We start from the raw sequence: 19430 nt of genomic DNA, 5'->3' as shown, positions 1-19430 counted from the left end.
GTGTGTGTGTGTGTGTGTGTGTGTGTGTGTGTGTGTCTCAAGGGAGAAGAGAAGCTGTCTTCCTTTTATTTTATTTCTTCCATAAGTCATTTTGTGAAAACTGCCCCTGCCCCCAAACGCCTATTCCGTGAGAACATCAGGTATTGTCTCTAACATTTCATTCATTCATTCATTCATTGGATTGGTCGGGGAGTAATTGGCTGAGAGAGAGATCCACGCTCTGCATCTGAGGATGTATTAGTACTTCCTGGTTTCCATAGAAAGCCAACATCAGGGAGAACGTTTTGATGACACTCTAGTTTCCGTGACAACCGAGATAGGCTCCATTCTTTCCTGGCGGCAGAAACATTTAACAAGGATATTTACAGACTGGAGAGATGGAGTAACTGTAGAAACATCGAGACTAGTCGGTGTCTGCTATCAACGTGAGTGTGTGTGTGTGTGTGTCTGTGTGTGGTGCCAGTGTGTGGTCTTTAGTTGGACATTAGGAGCTCTAATTCCTCTTGTTTTGTAAGAGGAGGGTGGCAGCTCATCCTGTGGGGGGGGCTGAGGTGGCTGAATAACCTGTCCTACCCCAGGCACGTTTCAGCGTCCTAAGGTTGTTGTTGTGTGAGGGCATTGTCACCTGAGCTGTTGGAAGCAGAGGTCCCCGAGTATTTCTCCTCGTACGCCTCTGCTCAACAACATTGTCTCATGAACCTCTGAAGATGTGGGTTTACTCTTGCACACCTACTTACAGTAAAGTTACTGTGTGTGTGATATGAGAGGGAAAATTTGAAGTCAGCGAATGAGACGGATGGGTAGGATTGGAGGGTCTAACGTAGCCTTGTGTGACCCAGGGGATGATATCGTGCTCACCCTGAGCAGCTGACACACGTGAACTAAGAATCATGTTCTCTAAGAGACGAATTTCCTGTTATCACACCACTAATTACAGTTGGGTAAATTGAATTCAGTCGGTAAATGACTCCTTCTTTATTCTATAAGTGTGAAAAACAAGCTTTTTCCACAAAGGTTCTGAGTTTTGCTGTTGCACGTTTGGAAGTGGATGCTGTTGACGTTGAGGGTTGGCGGTTCTTTTTTTCTGTGTTTATTGTATTACGAAAGAAAAGCATAGCATTTACGGGACGTACTGTTGCATCCTCTGTCAGGGAAGTGCCTACAGCAGAAGCGAGTTCTAGGTGGAGGATTTCCGCGCCTCTCAGCTCCAGTCCTACGCGCTGCTGCGTGGTGCCGAGACCAGGCTCCGACAACCCCATTTCCCCTCTACCGTCTGACTGCCTGTGAGGGTCCGCCAGTGGCGTCTCCAGAGGGCGACAGGAAGTCTGGAAGTGAGACCGCTGGCTGTACCTTCCTCCCTGCTCCCGCTCCTCTCAGGGTCACCCCAATAAATGGCCCTTCGCACAACAGGGAGAGGGACATGCGATTTTGTGATTTCAGTAGGGACAGTCGGCCCATAAAGTGGGTTTCCTCCAAACTCCAAGGACCCTCTCCATCACTACCTGCCCAGCACCAGCAGACTGGTAAACTCTCTCTCCTAAGAGATAGGGATCCCAGGTGGCGGGGGGGGGGGGCCTCCTCTCAGACCCTGACGCTGTGGTGCGAGCTCATCAGTTTTCCACATCATTGTTGGGAGGGGTCTTGGGTTTCATGGGTCCCTCCCTTGACCTCCTTTAGAAGCTGCACAGTGCTGGGCAGCCCCTTTCCTCAGAAGTCTGGGCCAAGCTCTGAGGTCTTCTCCTCCGAGGTCATGGCTTCTCAGAACCACCATGTCTTCCCTTGGTTTTTCCAGAGCTACACGTGCCCACTCTTCCTACCGTGGCGCCCTTCTCCTTGTCTCATTGCTCTCTTTTTGCCTGTTTTGGTCTCCAAATGATTCTGTCGAGCTCTCTCTAATTAAAAGGGTAAGAGGACACTGCCTAATAATCATGTTTGTTTTTCTCTCTTTGCTCTTAAGGTCTTTCCTTTCGCTTTGGTTTCTGCAAGTTTTACTGTGCTGTGCCTAGACCTGTTTGTATGTATGTGTGTTTCCGTGTGTGTGTGTGTGTGAGAGAGAGACAGAGTCAGAGACAGAGAAAGAGACAGACCGAGAGAGCATGTATTATACTTGTGGTTTGGCACATCAACTATACCATGTTTTTCTTCATTTTGGAAAATTGTTGGCTACCGTTCCTCAAACATTCTGCAACCCCTCTCTCTCTTCTTGGACTGCAACTGAATATCTCTTACGTGGTTAGGTATATACGTTCTAATAATGAATATTTCCTTCGATCGATATAAGATATACCTCAAACACGTTTCAAATATATTCTCATTGCGTTCTATGCAATGGTTTGGTACCGTTTTGCTACACTTGCTTTCTTTTCGTTCACTCACATCCTGTACTTCACTTCACATCTCCTTGGGATCTTTATATAAGATTTTGGTGCATATGTACATATAAATGTGTCCTCCCTGTGATATTTTACAGCATGGCTTGAAAAATAACGTCTACCCTCTCCACCACTTCCATCCTTGTTCCTCTTCTCTTTTCGATGGAGCCATGTCACGACATTTCTGTTTACCATTGCAGACTTTTCCCTTGCATTTACATGTCTTTCGTATGCTAGGATAAAGTATATAGCATTGGTCTCCATACGAATGTGTGTTTTGCGTGAACTATGTAACTTGTACTTAATTGGTCTCTAGTCAAATTTTTTCCGTCTGCATTTTTTCTATGCCGGTACATGAAGGCCTGCATCAGCCCTTGTGCTGGATACGTAACATACCCTTGTCGGCTTAGAATGTGACTTCGTTAGCCTTTCCCCGTGGATAGCAAGCACCTGGCATAGGTCCAATGTGGTTGTGACGACCTACAATGCAATAACTTATCTTGTGAACGAGGGCAACGCTCTCTCCCCGTGCACGACGCAGGGAAATCAACAGGCTCTGAAATACGCATCTCGTTCACTCTCCTGGGTGGTAGTAATTATGGAGGTCTCACCTGCAGGAAAGAGGAGGCTGCCCTTGACTTTTTATCGCTCAGGCGTGCCTGATTTCGTCAGTGATATACAGGATATCGGAGGTCTCCCTGTGGCAAGTAATAAGGACTGGAGGGATAACAGAGCATCTTTGAAAGAAAGTCGGCCTACTGGATGGGAGGAGCCACCTGAGTTTCCAAAAGGAATGGGAGGGAACTCACTCTAGTCTTAAAATAAGGCCCGGATGAGAAATCCCGACCTTTGCCTTGTTCTTTGCTCAAGTGCTCATGCTTCTCCTTCTCTGAGTAGGTGGCTCTGGAAGCTGTGCACCTGCAAGAACGGGTGCTGTGACTGACCGCTATTTGTTAGGGAAAACGGGGGGCAGAGCTTGGTAATTTGAAGGTGTATGTGTATTTAGAGTCACAGCTGGTCATTTGTAGGTGAGAAACAAGCCCAAATTTTTTTTTATCCCACTGAGAAAACTGAAGGCAGTTCACGATTTTTCAGTTTGTGATGTTTGGCATTTAAACATTTTATACAAAAGCGACCCAGATCTCCGAGTAGGAGTGACCTCTATGAATTTCTGGAGCGAGTGGCCAACACAAGGGGGAAGGTTTAGAGATATCAATTCTCACTCAATCTTGCCACAAATGGAATTCAACCCGAACGAGACCTTTAAAAACTTTTTAAAAAGTCACGTGTGAAAGCTCATGTCGAATTTGTCTGGCAATGGAAAGGTGCAGACATAGGCAAGAATGTATTTTCTTTGTAACTGAAATTACATAAAATGTGCCTTTATAACGAGAAAGACAACTGCCAACCCATCCCTTTATGGAAATACACGTTTTGTAGACAGTTTAAAATCACAAAACCTACAGCTCAAAAGAAGCCCCAATAAATAGGTAGGAATTGTAGGGAGGGGGCGTTGGGGTGAAGAGGAGAGAATTCCTGCCTCTGGGGAGTGGGGGGTGGGGGAGCGATATCAAGAAAAGTGCCCTCATTTTGAGACAACACCTTCAGAGGGTTCTTTTCTTTTCTTTTCTCTTCAGAAGTGATTACAGCCCTCACTGGGGAAAGGACTTAAAGCATAGAGCTTCCAAAAGAGTTCTTCCAAAACTCATGGCTGTTTATTGGAGAAGTAAATGCTCATTCTCATCAAGTCCTTTCTTTCCTCAACCTCAGAGCAAATGGAATAGAACAAATGTTATCCTAGGACTTAAAAATGGAAGCTAGTCCACTTGAGGACTTTATTTCCTGATGGTCTGAAGCTGACAGTGGAGTTATACAGATCGGAGAGTTGCTATTTACACCGTCTCCCTTCTACTTCACTCTGTTTGTTCTCACCGGGCAGCAATGTTTGACTTGATTGTGAACTAAAATACTGGACACATTTTCATACCCAAGCCCTCTGAGGATTTGGGGTTACTTTAAAAGTTAGTTTGGTGCTGTTCAACATTCTATTTCGAGCACATTGTTCCCGGCGTGCAAAAGAGGATCAATATGTACGTCCCATTATCTCTACCTAGTGTCTTTCTGTCCCTCTCCCTGCATATGTCTGTGGAGGGAGAGAGGAGAGCTGCACTCCCATCGCTACACGATATGAAAAGAAAATCAGCTGCAAGATCACGTACCAATCTTCAGTGGCAGATATTTGGGCAATGGGCCAAAGCATAGGATGAGAGGACCATTGAATATTTGATATTTGCATTTAACACCCTTCCCTTCGGATTCTCTCTCTCAAGGATGCATTGCTTTAGCGACCAGAAAAATAACTGTAATTGATATTTTGGCTGTCTGTCGAAAGTACTCCGTTAAAGTGTTTAATACTTGAAAAGGTGTACGCAAATGTGAATACAAGAGACTATTCAAATAGCTTGTACAATTTTAGAAGCGACCTTTTTAATACCTTACAGAACACATGATAGCGTAAATAGAACACAAATTCTAGACCCCGCGGACTCATATATTCGCAGTAAGCATTCCTGGGCGCTTAGATTACTGATGCTTAATATTTTCCCTACGTTCTAATTTTAAACGTCTTTTTGGATTTCCCACGTGTGTTTTTAAAATAAGGAATGAAAAGGAGCTGAAAACAACACCTACAGTGGAAGCAGAAACATTTGCATGCACATGTAAAGGCAGAGAGCATGGATTACATGCATCAATAACACGCATCTTGGGGCTCTAACGTCACTCTGAGTGTGACTGTGTGTGTGTGTTCATGTGTATCTGTGAGAGAGTAAGTGTGTGTGCGCGTGTGTCAAGTGTGTGTCTTGCAGTGTGGGCAGCTATCTGGTCAGGCCCTCCTGTTTTGTGTGATGGGCTGTCGGGTCCTGCCGCAGGGAGACTGCAGCAGCTGAGTCACCTGTTTTTCCTTCTCCCTTTTGTTCTGTGTCCTCACATGACACATGTGCTCTGAGAGCCGGTACACTGAGTTCTCTAAAGCAGAGGACGCGAAAGCTGCATGATCGTGCACCCTGGTCCAAGAAAAAGTTTGTGTGGGTTACGCCCAAAGGATGTATATTTAGTCATCACGCATTTCATATTATGAGCACGTGCAAAGTCGCACACACGTGCATTTACTAGGGAAATAATATTTGATATTATCAAACATACCGTTTGAAACAGATAGTGGGTGAGCTAAAATCTAGAAGCGAATTGTAATACGTATTTGTACAGCGTATACAGAAAAGTAGAACCTATTAACAGGGTATTTCTGGGTGGGAAGAGAGGAATTGAGAGAACAATCGCATCTTCTGCATGACACACATCTGAATGTTTGAAACTTAGAGTTCACTAGAGTTTTTAAATATCAGGGAAACCACATTGTAAAGAGATTCGCAAAAGCGATGTGAAAAACAGGCACTGACGTGAAACGGTGATCAAATATGCTCTTGAGTGAAGAACTATAGTCCTAGGTAATACGTGCAGGTATGTGTCTATGGAGGCACAACAAATGTGTGGGAAGCCCATACACCGTCAAATCGAGGGTGAGCATCTCTAGTGTACTGTCTCCCGTCGGTATCTCCCGACCCGTTTTATATTCCCCGCAAGCCCATTTAATGTTACTTCAGAAGCACGAGAAAAGGAAAACACTAACATTATAGACCCCATTTTTGTTTCACATGCACACACAAACACACACAAGTTGCTATCGTTCAATCTGTGTGCCCAAGGCAGACGAAGGCTGTCACGAGAGCAGTAGTTCCCGCTGTTCTGAAATAGGAGGGACTGACACAAAGTAAGTAGCTTAACACGGAAATGTTTTTGAAATGCAAAAGAAGGAGGAAAAGAAACATAGCATCTACCTTACGCATGAGATTTAACTAGTATTTCTGTTCCAGAATAGCATGCATTCCAGAGTTGGGGAAAGGAAAGTGATGAATCAATCCCCATTTCATTGGCTTAATTTCCTATCTGCTTTTGGATTTTTCTAGATTAACATTAGAGGTGCAGAGGTCCTGGGTATCTACATTTGAAGCCGTTTGACCCCTGGAAGAACAGTGCCCTTCAGAAGCACGGAGCAGGGTAAAGGGTCTGCCGGGCAAGCAGTTGGAGTGTGCGAATCAACAGATCCAGCTACCAACAGGACCACACCTACCACGATCCACGTGGCCTTGGTAAGACTTTCCCATTTCACTGAACATTTCATTTGCAGTCATTTCATGTTGACGTTTGGGGTGTGGTTGGTTTTGCTCCTCGCTCTACGGCCGCTTCTTGACACAGAGGTGGTGCTGGGGAAAAAGCCTTTGAAACCACCCTAGAGAAACGAAGAAGTGCTGGTCGCAGCCAACGGCCCGTGCCTGCAGCAATCCTTGTGAAGGGTGGCACCAGCAACCACCCTGATGATCTTCACGAACCTCTGAATTCCAAGCTCAGGCTCTTGAACACGACGTTGTGCTGACACCTCGTCCCTGTAGGTCAGAGATCACCTCTGGGTTCCTTGGGTGCGCTGGGCGGCGCCAGCACCCTCGAAAAGAAAAACTGACATTCCCCTAGGATGAGCCCCGAGGAGCCCAAAAGGCACAGGAGGTCCAACAACCAAAATGAGACCCTGGACATGACACCCACCTCCCCACACAGATGCTGTTTAATATGCAGCAGGAACAAATGGGGCAAGAGGTTGGGTTGGGAGGGTTGCAAAACTCCTCAGGTATCTTCAGGAACTTTTTCCCAGATACTTGCCATGTTTCTAGCCCCCTGTCTGATACACACGCTTTATATTTCTTTATCTCTCATCGATTCTCACTGACCAACATTCTTCTACTTTCACAGGAGGAATTTCTTTCTGACACTCTTCTTCTTTTCCTTTCCCATATTCCAGTATTCCCCAGCATAGTCCGTCCAAAACACGAGTTCCAGCGTCCCTGGGAGACTCAGGGGGAGAAGGACAGGCCAGACAAGCTGTGAAACCTTCGCAGTCCTCGGCAAAAAGGTGTGGGGAAGAACGCTGTTCTAGGCAAGATCTGCCGCAGCTGCAGGTATGACAGCCAGACCCCTCCACCTCTATGAATTACCTCTTGACAGGAAAGGCGAATCATAATGGAGGCCACATATGTCCTCTGCAACTGGAAAGGCCTCTTCTGGCCAGCAAAGGTTTTATCCAGATCCGGGATCCCACCAACAAATAAGAGAAAAAAGGCACTTTCTCTAGAAGTTCAAATACTCTCAGTCGATGAAAAAATTAGAGTGAAAAGCACAGACATAAAGATCCTAACTGAGTCTCAAATTGAATCCATGGCCTCCTCGCTAGTGGCCCAGTCGGAGGCCAGTGTCCCACCGGGAGAGGAAGCGGCCTACAGAAGCGCCCTTACAGTGGCCTGGGAGATTCTGAGTGAGAGAGCAAATCTGGGTCGGGCAAGAGCGTTAGACGATCCAGAGACCACCACGCTGTCTCAGAAGAGACTGCAAAGGCCATCTCGTAGAAAGTATTGGAAGCCCAGAGGGAACTTACCGAGGAGCCTTGGGAAAAGCGAAAACCCCAAATCACCGTGGGTACGTTCAGAGAGGGAGGGTAGCAAATCACAGGTGCACACAGCCGTCGCTCGTATTCCCAGGGAAATGCGAACAACATCCTCACAAAGCTCCAGCGTGTGCCCAAACTTCCCGTCACTTTCAGAAGATGACCGTGAGAGAGAGGGCAAGGAAAAGAGGGACAGCTCAAGAGTTATGTCCCTGCACTGCACAGCCAAGGAGGAGGGTGCAGGTGCTCAAGACGGAGGCGTCCTTCCATCTCCGCCACCAGGTTTCATCCTCACGGTGCCCAAGGCTCTGCAAGAAGGGACGCACAACAGCGGCCCAAAGACCCTGGCTGTCTCTTCTGAATGCTCTACCTTCTCCGGGGGTGTTGAGGACCCTGGAGAGGGTGCCTGGAAGCCAGGCTTGGAAGGTGCGGCAGCAGCCTCCAGTGCCCCTAACCTGAGGCTGCGTTGTTCACTCCGTCTGGCAAATAGAAAAAGGAAGCTTCAGGGACCAGAGTCTGAGAGACGACTGCAAGAACTTCGACCTTTAGTCGACTCAAAGGCGGTTAATCCCACCACGACTCCTAAAAAAGATGTCGGCAAGGAAGCAGGACAACCGACAAGCATGGCCCTCCCTCGGGAGCCGGGTCCCATTGAAAGAGGAATGATGGTCTGGTTTAAATTTCAAAATCACCCATTTTGGCCAGCAGTGGTAAAGAGCGTCAGCCAAACAGAGCAGACGGCAAGGGTGCTTTTGATAGAGGCAAACATGCACCTCGAAAAGAGTGGCATTCAAGTTCCTCTTCGAAGATTAAAGCACCTGGATTGTAAAGAGAAAGAGAAACTGATAAAGAGAGCCAGGAAAGCGTATGAGCAAAGTGTGAACTGGTGCTTCTCCCTGATTTCCCACTACAGAGAGGGGCTCGGTCGCGGGTGTTTTGCGGGCTCCTTCCTGGACTATTACGCTGCTGACGTCAGTTACCCAATCAGGAAAGCCATCCAAGAGGGCACTCTGGAGATTGATTTCCCACGGGTGAATTACGACGACCTGGACGATTCTGAGGAGGAGACATCCCTGGGCGGGAAGAGGCCCTGCAAGAAAATTCTCCCTGACCGGATGAAGGCCGCTCGGGACCGAGCCAACCAGAAGCTAGTGGACTTCATCGTGAAAAGAAAGGGGGCTGACCATCATCTTCTGGACATCGTCAAAGGCAGGAAGCAGTCCAGGTGGCTGGCATCATTTCTGAATTCAAACAGGTACGTGATCTGCGTTGAAACGTACCTGGAGGATGAAGACCAGCTGGATGTGGTGGTAAGACATTTACAGGAAATCTACAAGCAAATGGACAAGAGAGTGCTGAATCGGATCAGAGATGACCGAGTGAGTTTTGTTGTGGAAGTTCTTCTGCCAGAAGCAATCATCTGTTCAATTGCTGCACTTGATGGATTAGATTATAAGGAGGCAGAAGAAAAGTACCGGAAAGGGCCACCCGTGCATTCCCGGGAAAAAGAACTATTTGATAAAAACCTCTTAAAGGAAATGAGAAAGAGGTCAGCAAGAAGGAGCAAGGCTCAATAACTCCCCCCGCCCCCCGTGCCCACACCTCAGCAGGGAGGCCTCCTGTATATACCCTTACCGAGAAACCCTGTCTTTACGAAATCTGTGACCCTTCCATTCTCTATGGCACGTAAATACGTTCTGGAAAGTCGAGACCTCGGGAACGGGCTGGATTCATTTTGGACCCATCCCTAGCATTTGTGGGTGTCACGGTCATCATCATTTCTTGCTCCCAAGCTCTTCACAGACTAATTTGTTAAAATATTGCAAACAGTTGTATTTCCTTCTACTTGCCCGGATGTGTCTATCGTCCGGGTGTTTTCATGACATTGCTTTTGGCTATACTTCGTATTTTAATACGGGACTCCCATTCTTTTGTTGCACGAAAAGGCCCCGGTGTCAGATATTAAGCAACGGTCATTTTTAAAATCCAAGATACACTTTTACGGAAACATCACATCGACTTGTCATCCTTTTCATGATACATCGGTATAAATGATTGAATTCCTTTTTAAGACAGCTCCTGAATTTTCCCTGCCATGCTTATTTGCTTGGAAAGATAGACTCAAGAGGTAAAACCAATGACAGAGATGTTTTCTGTCTATCATCACTACCTTCAGATGGTTCTTGGAGAGGCAATCTGAAATCCAAACAAAGTTAATGGATCATCTGCATGTAGTCCACGTGTGGGTGAGTGAAATCTCAGCACACAGTCAACATTTTGTCGTCAGCCTGCATAAGACTTTTAACTCTACGTTTCCCCGAGATTCCATTGATGGGAATAGCTCTTCTTCAATGGCTGAATGGTTCCCCCAAACAGACAGGCTTCTGGCTGTCTTCCTAACTGACCGAATCCCCTACATAGAGCCCACTGTCCCCTGGTGGAAGACAACTGGAGTCATCGTGTACACAGTCAAGCTACTCTAGACCCGGGAGTCCAGGCTGACTGCTAGGAGCCCATCCAGATGGCATAAATTGTAGGAAAGCGAGCACTTTGTTCTGGGCCTGTGTCCCCTGGAAAGCAGGCATGTGTCTCAAACCAAGCAAGCTTTAGCTTTTGACTTCTTCATCAGCTAGCTCCGACAGATTCCATCAGTATAAATGCAGACGGGTAAGTCATTCCAGGCTGCCTGAGCAGCAGATGGACCGGGATCTGGGAACTGGGAATCGGGCTACAGAAAAGTCTCCATTCGGCTGAGTACGGCTGTTGTCGGGATACAATGAAACGTATGTAATTCAAAGATAGATTCTGAAGCCATGAACTGTTTTCCTAAGTCGAAACAAGACTTTTTTGAGGGGGGGAAAAAAATGTTAGAAAAGCTAGTTTACTTTTAAAAACTGGATGTGAAAATAAACACGAAAGGTTTAACCTGAACCCGAGTGCATTTTGATTCTTGGAGGGAGTCAACAGCCACTCACGGGCCCGTGTTATGTGTTCACAAGGCCGCGTGACTTTCTTTTCTGGGTAAAATTTGCAAAGGCTAGCTGTTTTGATTTACAACAAAACCATTGTGTCTTTCACCTCAAACGTCTGCTTCGCCGTACTTCAGATGGTACAGCTGCGTAGTTGAAATATCTAAATATATATGTATATGTATATTATACAAAATTTTGGAATTTTGACGGATTCATTGTCATCTTTTAAGGTTTATTTATTCATGGATTTTCTTCTCATTCTAAATAAATGTTCACTTCCACGCGCGTTTTCATAATTTTAGAAGAGGGACTTCCAAATTGTATAAGCTTCAGGCCCAACAGCACCCTCTTTGGAACTCTGCCTGGGAGAGACCACGGCTCCTGGGGCATCCTGCCTGGGCCAAGCCACAAGACAGCCTCAGGGTCGTGGGAAGTATTTGGAAACACACCACCTCGACGCCTTATGTGGGCCTTGTGCACGGGAACAGCACACTCTAATTCCTCTATAACATCGTGTCTCTCTGAGGCAAATGTATCACTCAACTTCAGCTTTCTCATGCAGCCACATCTATCTCTACGTTCTAATATTTCCCTCACCACCTCATTCATGCATTCACTCATTCACTCCTTCATAGCACTGTGAGCCAGTAGAGCAAGTAAGATGTGGTTTAAGACTCCGCTCTGAGGATAAATTTCAGGTGCCGTAGAAAGAAGACGACAATCTTGTGACCCAGGTGACAATCTAATTTCTAAGACGGCTGGGATGGACTATTTCATCTTCTTAGTGAGAAATATTTATCAGCATCATGGACTGACGGCCTATATGTGACACCAGAACCCCAGGTTTCCCTATACTTGTGAGATCGTGGGTGCCTCTCGGTTTGGAGTGGAGGGAGAGGACCTGGTCCCTCCTGGGGTGTCATTTACACCTGAGGCATTCACTCAAGAGGGCAGACACACCTGGGACATGCACCTCTTCTCCTTCACTTTAAACTGGGGTCACATGTGGGGTGTGGAGCTTGATTTACGGTCAGCTGTGTGGACTCTGAGATCCCTTCCAGCCTGAGCCTTTGTCAAGGGGGTTCTAAGATTACCCTAAGCTGGTTCTCTGTCACGGGTGTGTGTGTCTGATGGGAAAGTTCAACCTGTCACTCTCCCTGACCTATTGGATTAAGGAGAGCTCCTCTCCTCCAATCGTAAGGCAGACAGCTGAACATCAAGCCCTGATGCCAATTGTTGGTTGGCAGAGCTGCTTGGAGACACCATGCACAGCATTCACATTTCTCTATATACATGTATGAATCTGACAAAGAAAGAGTGGAACCCAGAGACCTGGTAAGATGACTAGCGTGAGAACATTGAATACCCAGAATTCCATGAACCCTCACCTGGACATTGGCAACTCCCTAACCCTGGCTACTAGAGAAAATCCTCCTTGGTCCTGGAGACCCTGCAAAGACCTTATCTAAGGCAGCAACCTGAAAAGATGTTGCTTCTCTCATTCAACATCCATCTGTGCTAATTTTCATTCCTATTGGACTAATAACAAACTAGTTATGACTAGGTAAGATCCTGGCACAAGGAATAAAAAACAATTTCTGTTAGGATGGTAAATACCCTATATTCAGAAGAAACTGCAGGACCTGGCTCATATGAACTTGCATGAACTGGGATAATATGTGTGTCAATGGATTTTGAGGATATGGAACCAGCAAGACAGGGGACAAAATATAAGTCCATATAGGGGAAAACTTATTGACATGAGAGCACGGAACTGTGACTCCGGGTTTGACATCCTCAAAGGGGCCAACCCAGCTGCCTAATATGCATATCATAAGCTTAGACAACAACAGCCTACAGTAAATGACATGAAAAGATTAGAACTGCCTTGGCAAAGAAAAATGAGGAATTGGTGAAAAGATCCAGGGGAGTAGGTTTTTAGATATGATTTATAATGTGAGACCAGTTGTACTACCTCTGGCCTCTGATCCCTTGCAGGGAAAAGAAATCACTACTCACTAAGGAATGTGCTGGTAAAGCAGCACTGGCATCTTTGAAAAGCTCAGTGCTGACTCTCCTCTGCAGACCATTTTGTTAGCATCTGTAGTGGAAAACTGTAGTACCCCACCAACTGTCGAGATCTAAGTCAGTCCACAGGCCCACAGCCCATTGATTGAAATGGAGGTCAGAAAAACCCAGTCAAGCCTTCCCCCAAAACCTGTGTCTATCTACCAAGGTAAGTGTACACTGTGGAAAGGAGGATACTAGCATTTTTAAAATGAATGTTGAACATGAGTTTCTCTGCTTAGAAAGGGGCTTATGAAGTCTAGGTAGTAATGGAGTTCTGTCTCAATTTCATCTGACAAGGGAGCCAATGGTTCTGTGCACACACCCAGGGTTTTTTCTCCAGACTGTCCATATATAGGTGGCAATAATGTACTTGGTAGGTGACAGAATCTTCATATTGGCTCAAGTGATATTATATAGAAATGCACACATGGAAGCCTATGAAGCTCCTCTCTCCATACAATATAAGAAAATAAAAGCAATATTGATTCTATACTAAAAAAGGAGAGAATACTCTAATTACTAAAATCAGAAATGAAAGTGGGGCCATTACTATTGACCTTACAGAGTTAAAGAGGATTGTGAGAGAATGCTGTGAACAATTATACACTAAAAATTAGATAACTTATATGAAATAGACAAATTCCTAGACACACACAAACTAACAAAACTGCCTCGTGAAGAAACAGAAACTCTCAATAGACCTATAAAAGTAAAGAGATTGAATGTATTATCAAAAACCTCAGAACAAAGGCAGGCTCAGGGCCATGTGGTTTCACTGGTGAATTTTACCAAATGTTTAAAGAAGAATTATCCTTCTCAAACTCTTCCAAAAATAGAAGAGGACAAGCATTTCCCAATTCATTCTATGAGGCCAACATTACCCTGATGTCAAAATGAGACAAAGGCACCACAAGAAAAAGACACAAGACCACAAGAGAAAGACACCACAAGGGACCAATATCCCTTATGAATATAAATTCAAAAATCCTCAAAAACTATACTAGCAAACCAATCCAGCAGTTCTCTGGGTTAAAAAGATTTTAATTAAAAGGATTATACACCATGACAAAGTGGGATTTATCTCAGGAGTGTAGAGGTGATTCAACATATGAAAATCAATGTAGTACACTACATTAATAAAAAGAAGGGGAAAAAACCACATGGTTATCACAAATGATGGAGAAAAAGCATTTGATAAAATCCAACACTTCTTCTTGATAAAAAAAAAATTCAGAAAACTAAGATTAGAAGGGAGTTTCTTCAACTTGAAAATGAGCATTTATGAAAAATCCACAGCTAATATCCTACTCAATGATAAAAGATTGATAGCTTCACCCTAAGATCATGAACAAAATAAAATGTTTACTTTTTCCCCTTCTAGTCAACATTGTACTGAAAGTTATAGCCAGAGCAATTAGGCAAGAAAAATAAATAAAACGCATCCAGTTTGGGAAAAAACAAATAAAACTAACTTTATTTACAGATGACAAAATCTTATATATAAAAAATCCTAAAGAATCCATTAAAAAAACTATTAGAGCTAATAAATTCAACAAAGTTGCAGAATACAAAATTAGCACACAAAATCTGTCTTTATTTCTGTTTACTAGCAATAAACAATCTGAAATGGAAATTAAGAAAATAATTCCACTTACAATAGCATCAGAAAGAATAAAATACTTAGGAATTAATTTAGCTAAGGAGATGCAAGACTCACACACTGAAAACTACAAAACATTGTCGAAAGAAATTAAAGAAGACCAAAATAAACAGAAAGACATCCTGTGTTCACGGATTGGAAGATGTAATATTGTAAAGATGGCAATGCACCCCAAATATATGTACAGGTTCAAAATGATCCCTATCAAAATCTCAATGGTATTTTTGTAGAAATGGAAAAGGTGATCCTCAAATTCATATGGAACTGCAAGGGACTCCAAAACCAAAACAAAGAACAAAGTTGGGGGGCTCACATTTCCCAATTTCAAAACTTACCTTGAAGCTATGGTAATCAAGACAGTGTGATACTGTCACAAGTCTTGACAAATAGACCAGTGGACTAGAATTTAGAGTTCAGAAATAAACGTATACATGTGGTCATTGATTTTAAACAAGAATGCCAAGACCATTTGGTGGTAAAAGGACAGACTTTTCAAACAAATGGTGCTGGGACAACTGGATATCCATATACAAAAGAAGAAAGGTGGACCTTTACCTCACAACACACGCAAAAATTAACTCAAAATGGATCAAAGACTTAAATATAAGAGCTAAAACTATAAATTTCTTTAAAGAAAACATAGGGGTAAATCTCCATGACGTTGTATTTGGCAATTGTTTCTTAGATATAACACCAAAAGCACAAGCAACAAAAGAAAAAAAATAAATTGGACTTAATCAAAATTTAAAACGTTTAGCATTAAAGAACACTATCAAAAGAGTGAAAGACAATCAGTAGAATGGGAGAAAATATTTTCAAATTATATATCTGATAAAGGCATATCAGAATATATAAGAAACTCTTAAAACTCAACAACAAAAAGACAACTAAATTTTCAAATGTGCAAAAGACCTGAATATAGACATTTCTCCAGATAAGATATAGAAACAGCCAACAAGCACATGAAAAGATGTTCAATATCATTAGTCATTAGGGAAACAAAAATCAAAACCACAATGAGATACCACTTCACACCCTCTAAAATGGCTATAATTTTTTAAAAAGCAAAATAATAAGTGTTGGCAGGAATGTGGAGAAATTGGGGCCTTCATATATTGCTGGTGGGAATATAAAATGATGCTGCCACTATGTAAAACAATTTGGTGATTCCTCAATATAAGTATAGAATTACCATATGACTCAGCAATTCCATTCCTAGGTATATACCCAAAAGAACTGAAAACAGATGTTTAAACAAGAATTTGTACAGGAATTTTTATAGCAACACTATTCATAATAGGCAAAAGATGGAAACAACTCAAATTTACATCAAGTGAAAAATGGATAAACAAATCTGGTATGTCCACACACTGGAATATTATTCAGTCAATTAAAAGGAATGAAATTCTGATATATGCTGCAACATGTATGAACCTTGAAAACGGTATGCTGACCAAAATATGCCAGACACAAAAGACAACATGTTGACTACATTTATATAAAATATCCAGAATAGGCAACTTCAAAGAGATACAAAACAGATTATTGTTTGTCAGCACCTGGGGAGTGGGGGAATGGAGAGTGACTGCTTAATGTGTGCGGGTTTCCTTTTGGGGTGATGAAAATGTTCTGGAACTAGTAAGTGATGATAGTGGCACAACTTTGTGAAGGTACTAAATGTCCCTGAATTGTATACTTTAGAATGGTTAAAATGGTAAATTTTGTGTTAGTGAATTTTACCACATAAAAAAAGAAAGAGAAAAAGAAAGACATATGGAAGAGGAATCTATAGATTAAAAGGGACTTAAAAGACTCTCTACCAATCACAATGTATGGAACTTACTTGGTTTCTGATTCATAATCAAACTGTCTTTAAATGTTTTTTTTTTACTGTTGTTTAATGTTGCTTAATGGTTTTTAATACAATTAGAGAAGCTTGATCACTAATTGAATATTTAATAATATTAAATTATTATTATTTTTTTAAGATTGGCCCTGAGCTAACATCTGTTGCCAATCTTCCTCTTTTTTTTCTTCCCAAAGCCCCCCAGTACCCAGTTGTATATCCTAGCCGTAAGTCCTCCTAGTTCTTCTATGTGGGGCACTGCCTCAGCATGGCTTGATGAGTGGTGCTAGGTCTGCACCCAGGACCCAAACCTGGGAAGCCCAGGCCACCAAAGCAGAGCACACGAACTTAACCACTCAGCCACAGGGCTAGCCCCTTAAATTATTTTTAAGTGTGATAATGCTATTGTGGTTGTTTTTTAAGAGCCCTCATCTTGTAAAGGCAAACACTAAAATATTTTCAGATGAGCATATAGAGATATATAGATATTATAGATGAATGCATATCTATATACATATATATGTAAAGAGAGAGAGCAAAAATTGGCAAACTAAAAAGAAAAATAAACAAATATACAATTTAGATTTTAACACATCTCTCTCAGTAACAGAGAACAAGCATACAAAAACATCAGTAAAGGTATAGAAGATGTGAACAACACAATCAATATGCTTAACCTAATGGTATTCTGCATCCAATAACTACAGACTATATGTTCCTTTCAAATGCACATGACCGTTTACAAATATTAGTCATGTGCTAGGACATAAAATGAGTTTCAACAAATTGCAAAGGAATTAAATCATACAGAATATATTCTCTGACCACAGAGCAATTAGGCTAGAAATGAAAAGGGTAAGTAGAAAATTCCTAAGTGTTTAAAAATAAAGAATACACTTCTAAATAATCTATGAATCAAAGAAGAAATCACAATGGAAAGTAGAAAACAGTTTGAACTGAATAATCATGAAAATATTACCCTTCAAAACTGTTAAAGTTAGTAGCAGCTAATGCTGCACATACAGGGAAATTTATAGTCTTAAGTACGTATATTAGAAAATATGAAAGGCTGCAGATCAATGATCTAAGCTTCCATCTCAAGACAGAAAAAGCACCTCACATTAGAAACAGAATAGCAGATTAAACCCAAAGAAAAGAGAGGAGAAGAAATAAAAAAGACAAGTTGTTAGGAGCACAACTTAGAAGTGGTACTCTTCACTGCCACACACATCCCATTAGCCAGAACATGGTCACATGGGCACATCAAGCTGCAAAAGAGGTTTAGATATGTAGTTTCTTCCTGGGCAGCCATGTGCACGGCTAACCTGCAGAAATGCCAGTACTAAAGGAAGGAAGAACTGATACTGGTGCACAATTAAGCCTCTCACAGACATGTGGAGACACCAATCAGACATCCAAGTGGAGATGTTGAGTTCAATACATTAGTCTGGAACTCAGGGCAGTAGTCTGGATTGCAGATGACAATGTGGGAGTCATCAGCATATAGGTGGTATTTGAACCACGAGACAGAATGACATCATGGTGGAGCATATAGAGAGAAGAAAAGGGGACCTAACACTTAGAGCCTGGGCACAGGAGAAGGAGCCAGCCCCCAGGGCAGTGTGGTGCCTTTTGTAAGACAGGAAGGGCTGGGGGAGGAGCAGATTTAGGGGAAAAACTGAAAAAGTTGAGAAGGAAATAGAAAAAATAAGGTGAGTTTGAGAGATAGTTGGAGGTAGCATCAACTATTTTCTCAAATCATTCAAAATATGCCATCACATACACGTCATCATTCTCTATTGTTTGATATTTTGTTTGATTGCAATTTCCATTATTACAAATAACATCATGTTGAATTTTCTTCTGTTTTAATATTTTGCACATGCCTAATTGTTTCCTTAGGGTAAAAGTCTAGAAGTATAATTATGAGGTCAAAGGAAATGAGGACTTTTAAAGCCTATGATATATTGTACAAAACTGCCCCTCAGAAAGGTTGCTCCAATTTACCACAGCAGTATATGACAGCTATTTCCCTTTACCCTTGCAACAGTGCTCTCCTTAAGTAAGGAGGAGGAGCATCATTCCATTCTCCTTGACTCTGGTTGAACCAACCTGGAGTGTCACATCTCAGCTCAGGGACATTTGAAAAGGAATAGAGACAAAAACCAATTCCTAGACGAGAGTGATTAGAATGGCAAAGGGCACCAACTGGAGTCACAAAGAAAAGCTGAGGGAGCGTGAGATGTCTATCTTGCAAGAGAAGATACAAGTGGACATAGTGGCTGGTCAGATGGGGCTGAAAAGAAGAGAGCCAAACTTCAGCTTCCAACTCTGATGGAGTGAATAGCCTCCCACCATACACCACTACAAAGCAAAACCAAGGAAATGAAGTGGCTGTTTTCCCCACTGGAGAATCAGCAGTCCAGACTGCACCACCAAGAGAAGGGAAATGCCCAGGAGGGCCCCACCAGCGCTGTGACCCTCTGCCTGAGAAGGCAGAGAGCAGAGTCCCAGACAGCTGAAGGGGCTGCAATCTACATGGCAGGGCATGTGAAGAAGGAGCTGCGCAGGACCAGGGAGCCCCAAAATATGTATGGGAGCTCCTCAGGAGTCCCTGGCCCAAGGCAGGGCTGCACATGCAAGGGACAGCAGACACCAGCAGAGAAGTCATGTTTGCTGTGGGGTTGAGAGCAGAACAGGGATACCTGAGGGACAGCAGCAGTGGAGTGGCAGGTCTCCCTGAACCCCTTATCAAACCCAGATATCCAGCTAAGACTCCAGAAAGGTCACGTGTGAGGAGTGAGGACCATGGCCAGGAGGAAAAACTATTCCAGACCCTGCCCAAACTAAGCCTAAAACTATGCTTTGGCGAGAGGCAGAGGTAAGACAGATTGTGGAGGATGAGCTGTGACAAATAAGAGGGGCCCTCAATCAATTCAGCCCCCCTGCTTTTGTCATT

The 19430-nt window shown here is 43.3% G+C and overlaps 1 protein-coding gene across 2 annotated transcripts; it reads left to right on the top strand.

Annotated features, from left to right (window-relative positions):
* The first annotated feature begins 323 nt into the window (after nt 1–323).
* LOC103543447 (PWWP domain-containing DNA repair factor 3B-like) lies at nt 324–12159 on the top strand. Of its 2 annotated transcripts, XM_008510330.2 has the most exons (3): nt 324–425; nt 6398–6580; nt 7285–11099. In XM_008510330.2, exon 3 carries the CDS (start codon nt 7503–7505, stop codon nt 9498–9500), a length of 1998 nt encoding a protein of 665 aa, XP_008508552.1. In that variant the 5' UTR covers nt 324–425; nt 6398–6580; nt 7285–7502; the 3' UTR covers nt 9501–11099. The 2 variants fall into 2 exon arrangements, with proteins under 2 accessions (XP_008508552.1, XP_070462952.1); XM_070606851.1 differs by having other exon boundaries at nt 6398–12159.
* Nucleotides 12160–19430: the final 7271 nt, after the last annotated feature.

Source organism: Equus przewalskii, unplaced genomic scaffold (genome assembly GCF_037783145.1).
Source record: "Equus przewalskii isolate Varuska unplaced genomic scaffold, EquPr2 contig_790, whole genome shotgun sequence".
Classification (NCBI taxonomy): Eukaryota; Metazoa; Chordata; class Mammalia; order Perissodactyla; family Equidae; genus Equus; species Equus przewalskii.
Note: the sequence above shows the minus strand (reverse complement) of the source record. Positions and strands in the feature narration are given on the sequence as shown.

Excerpts from the sequence above, each read along its gene's own strand:
- LOC103543447 (XM_070606851.1), top strand. The coding sequence starts at position 7,503 with ATGGAGGCCACATATGTCCTCTGCAACTGGAAAGGCCTCTTCTGGCCA.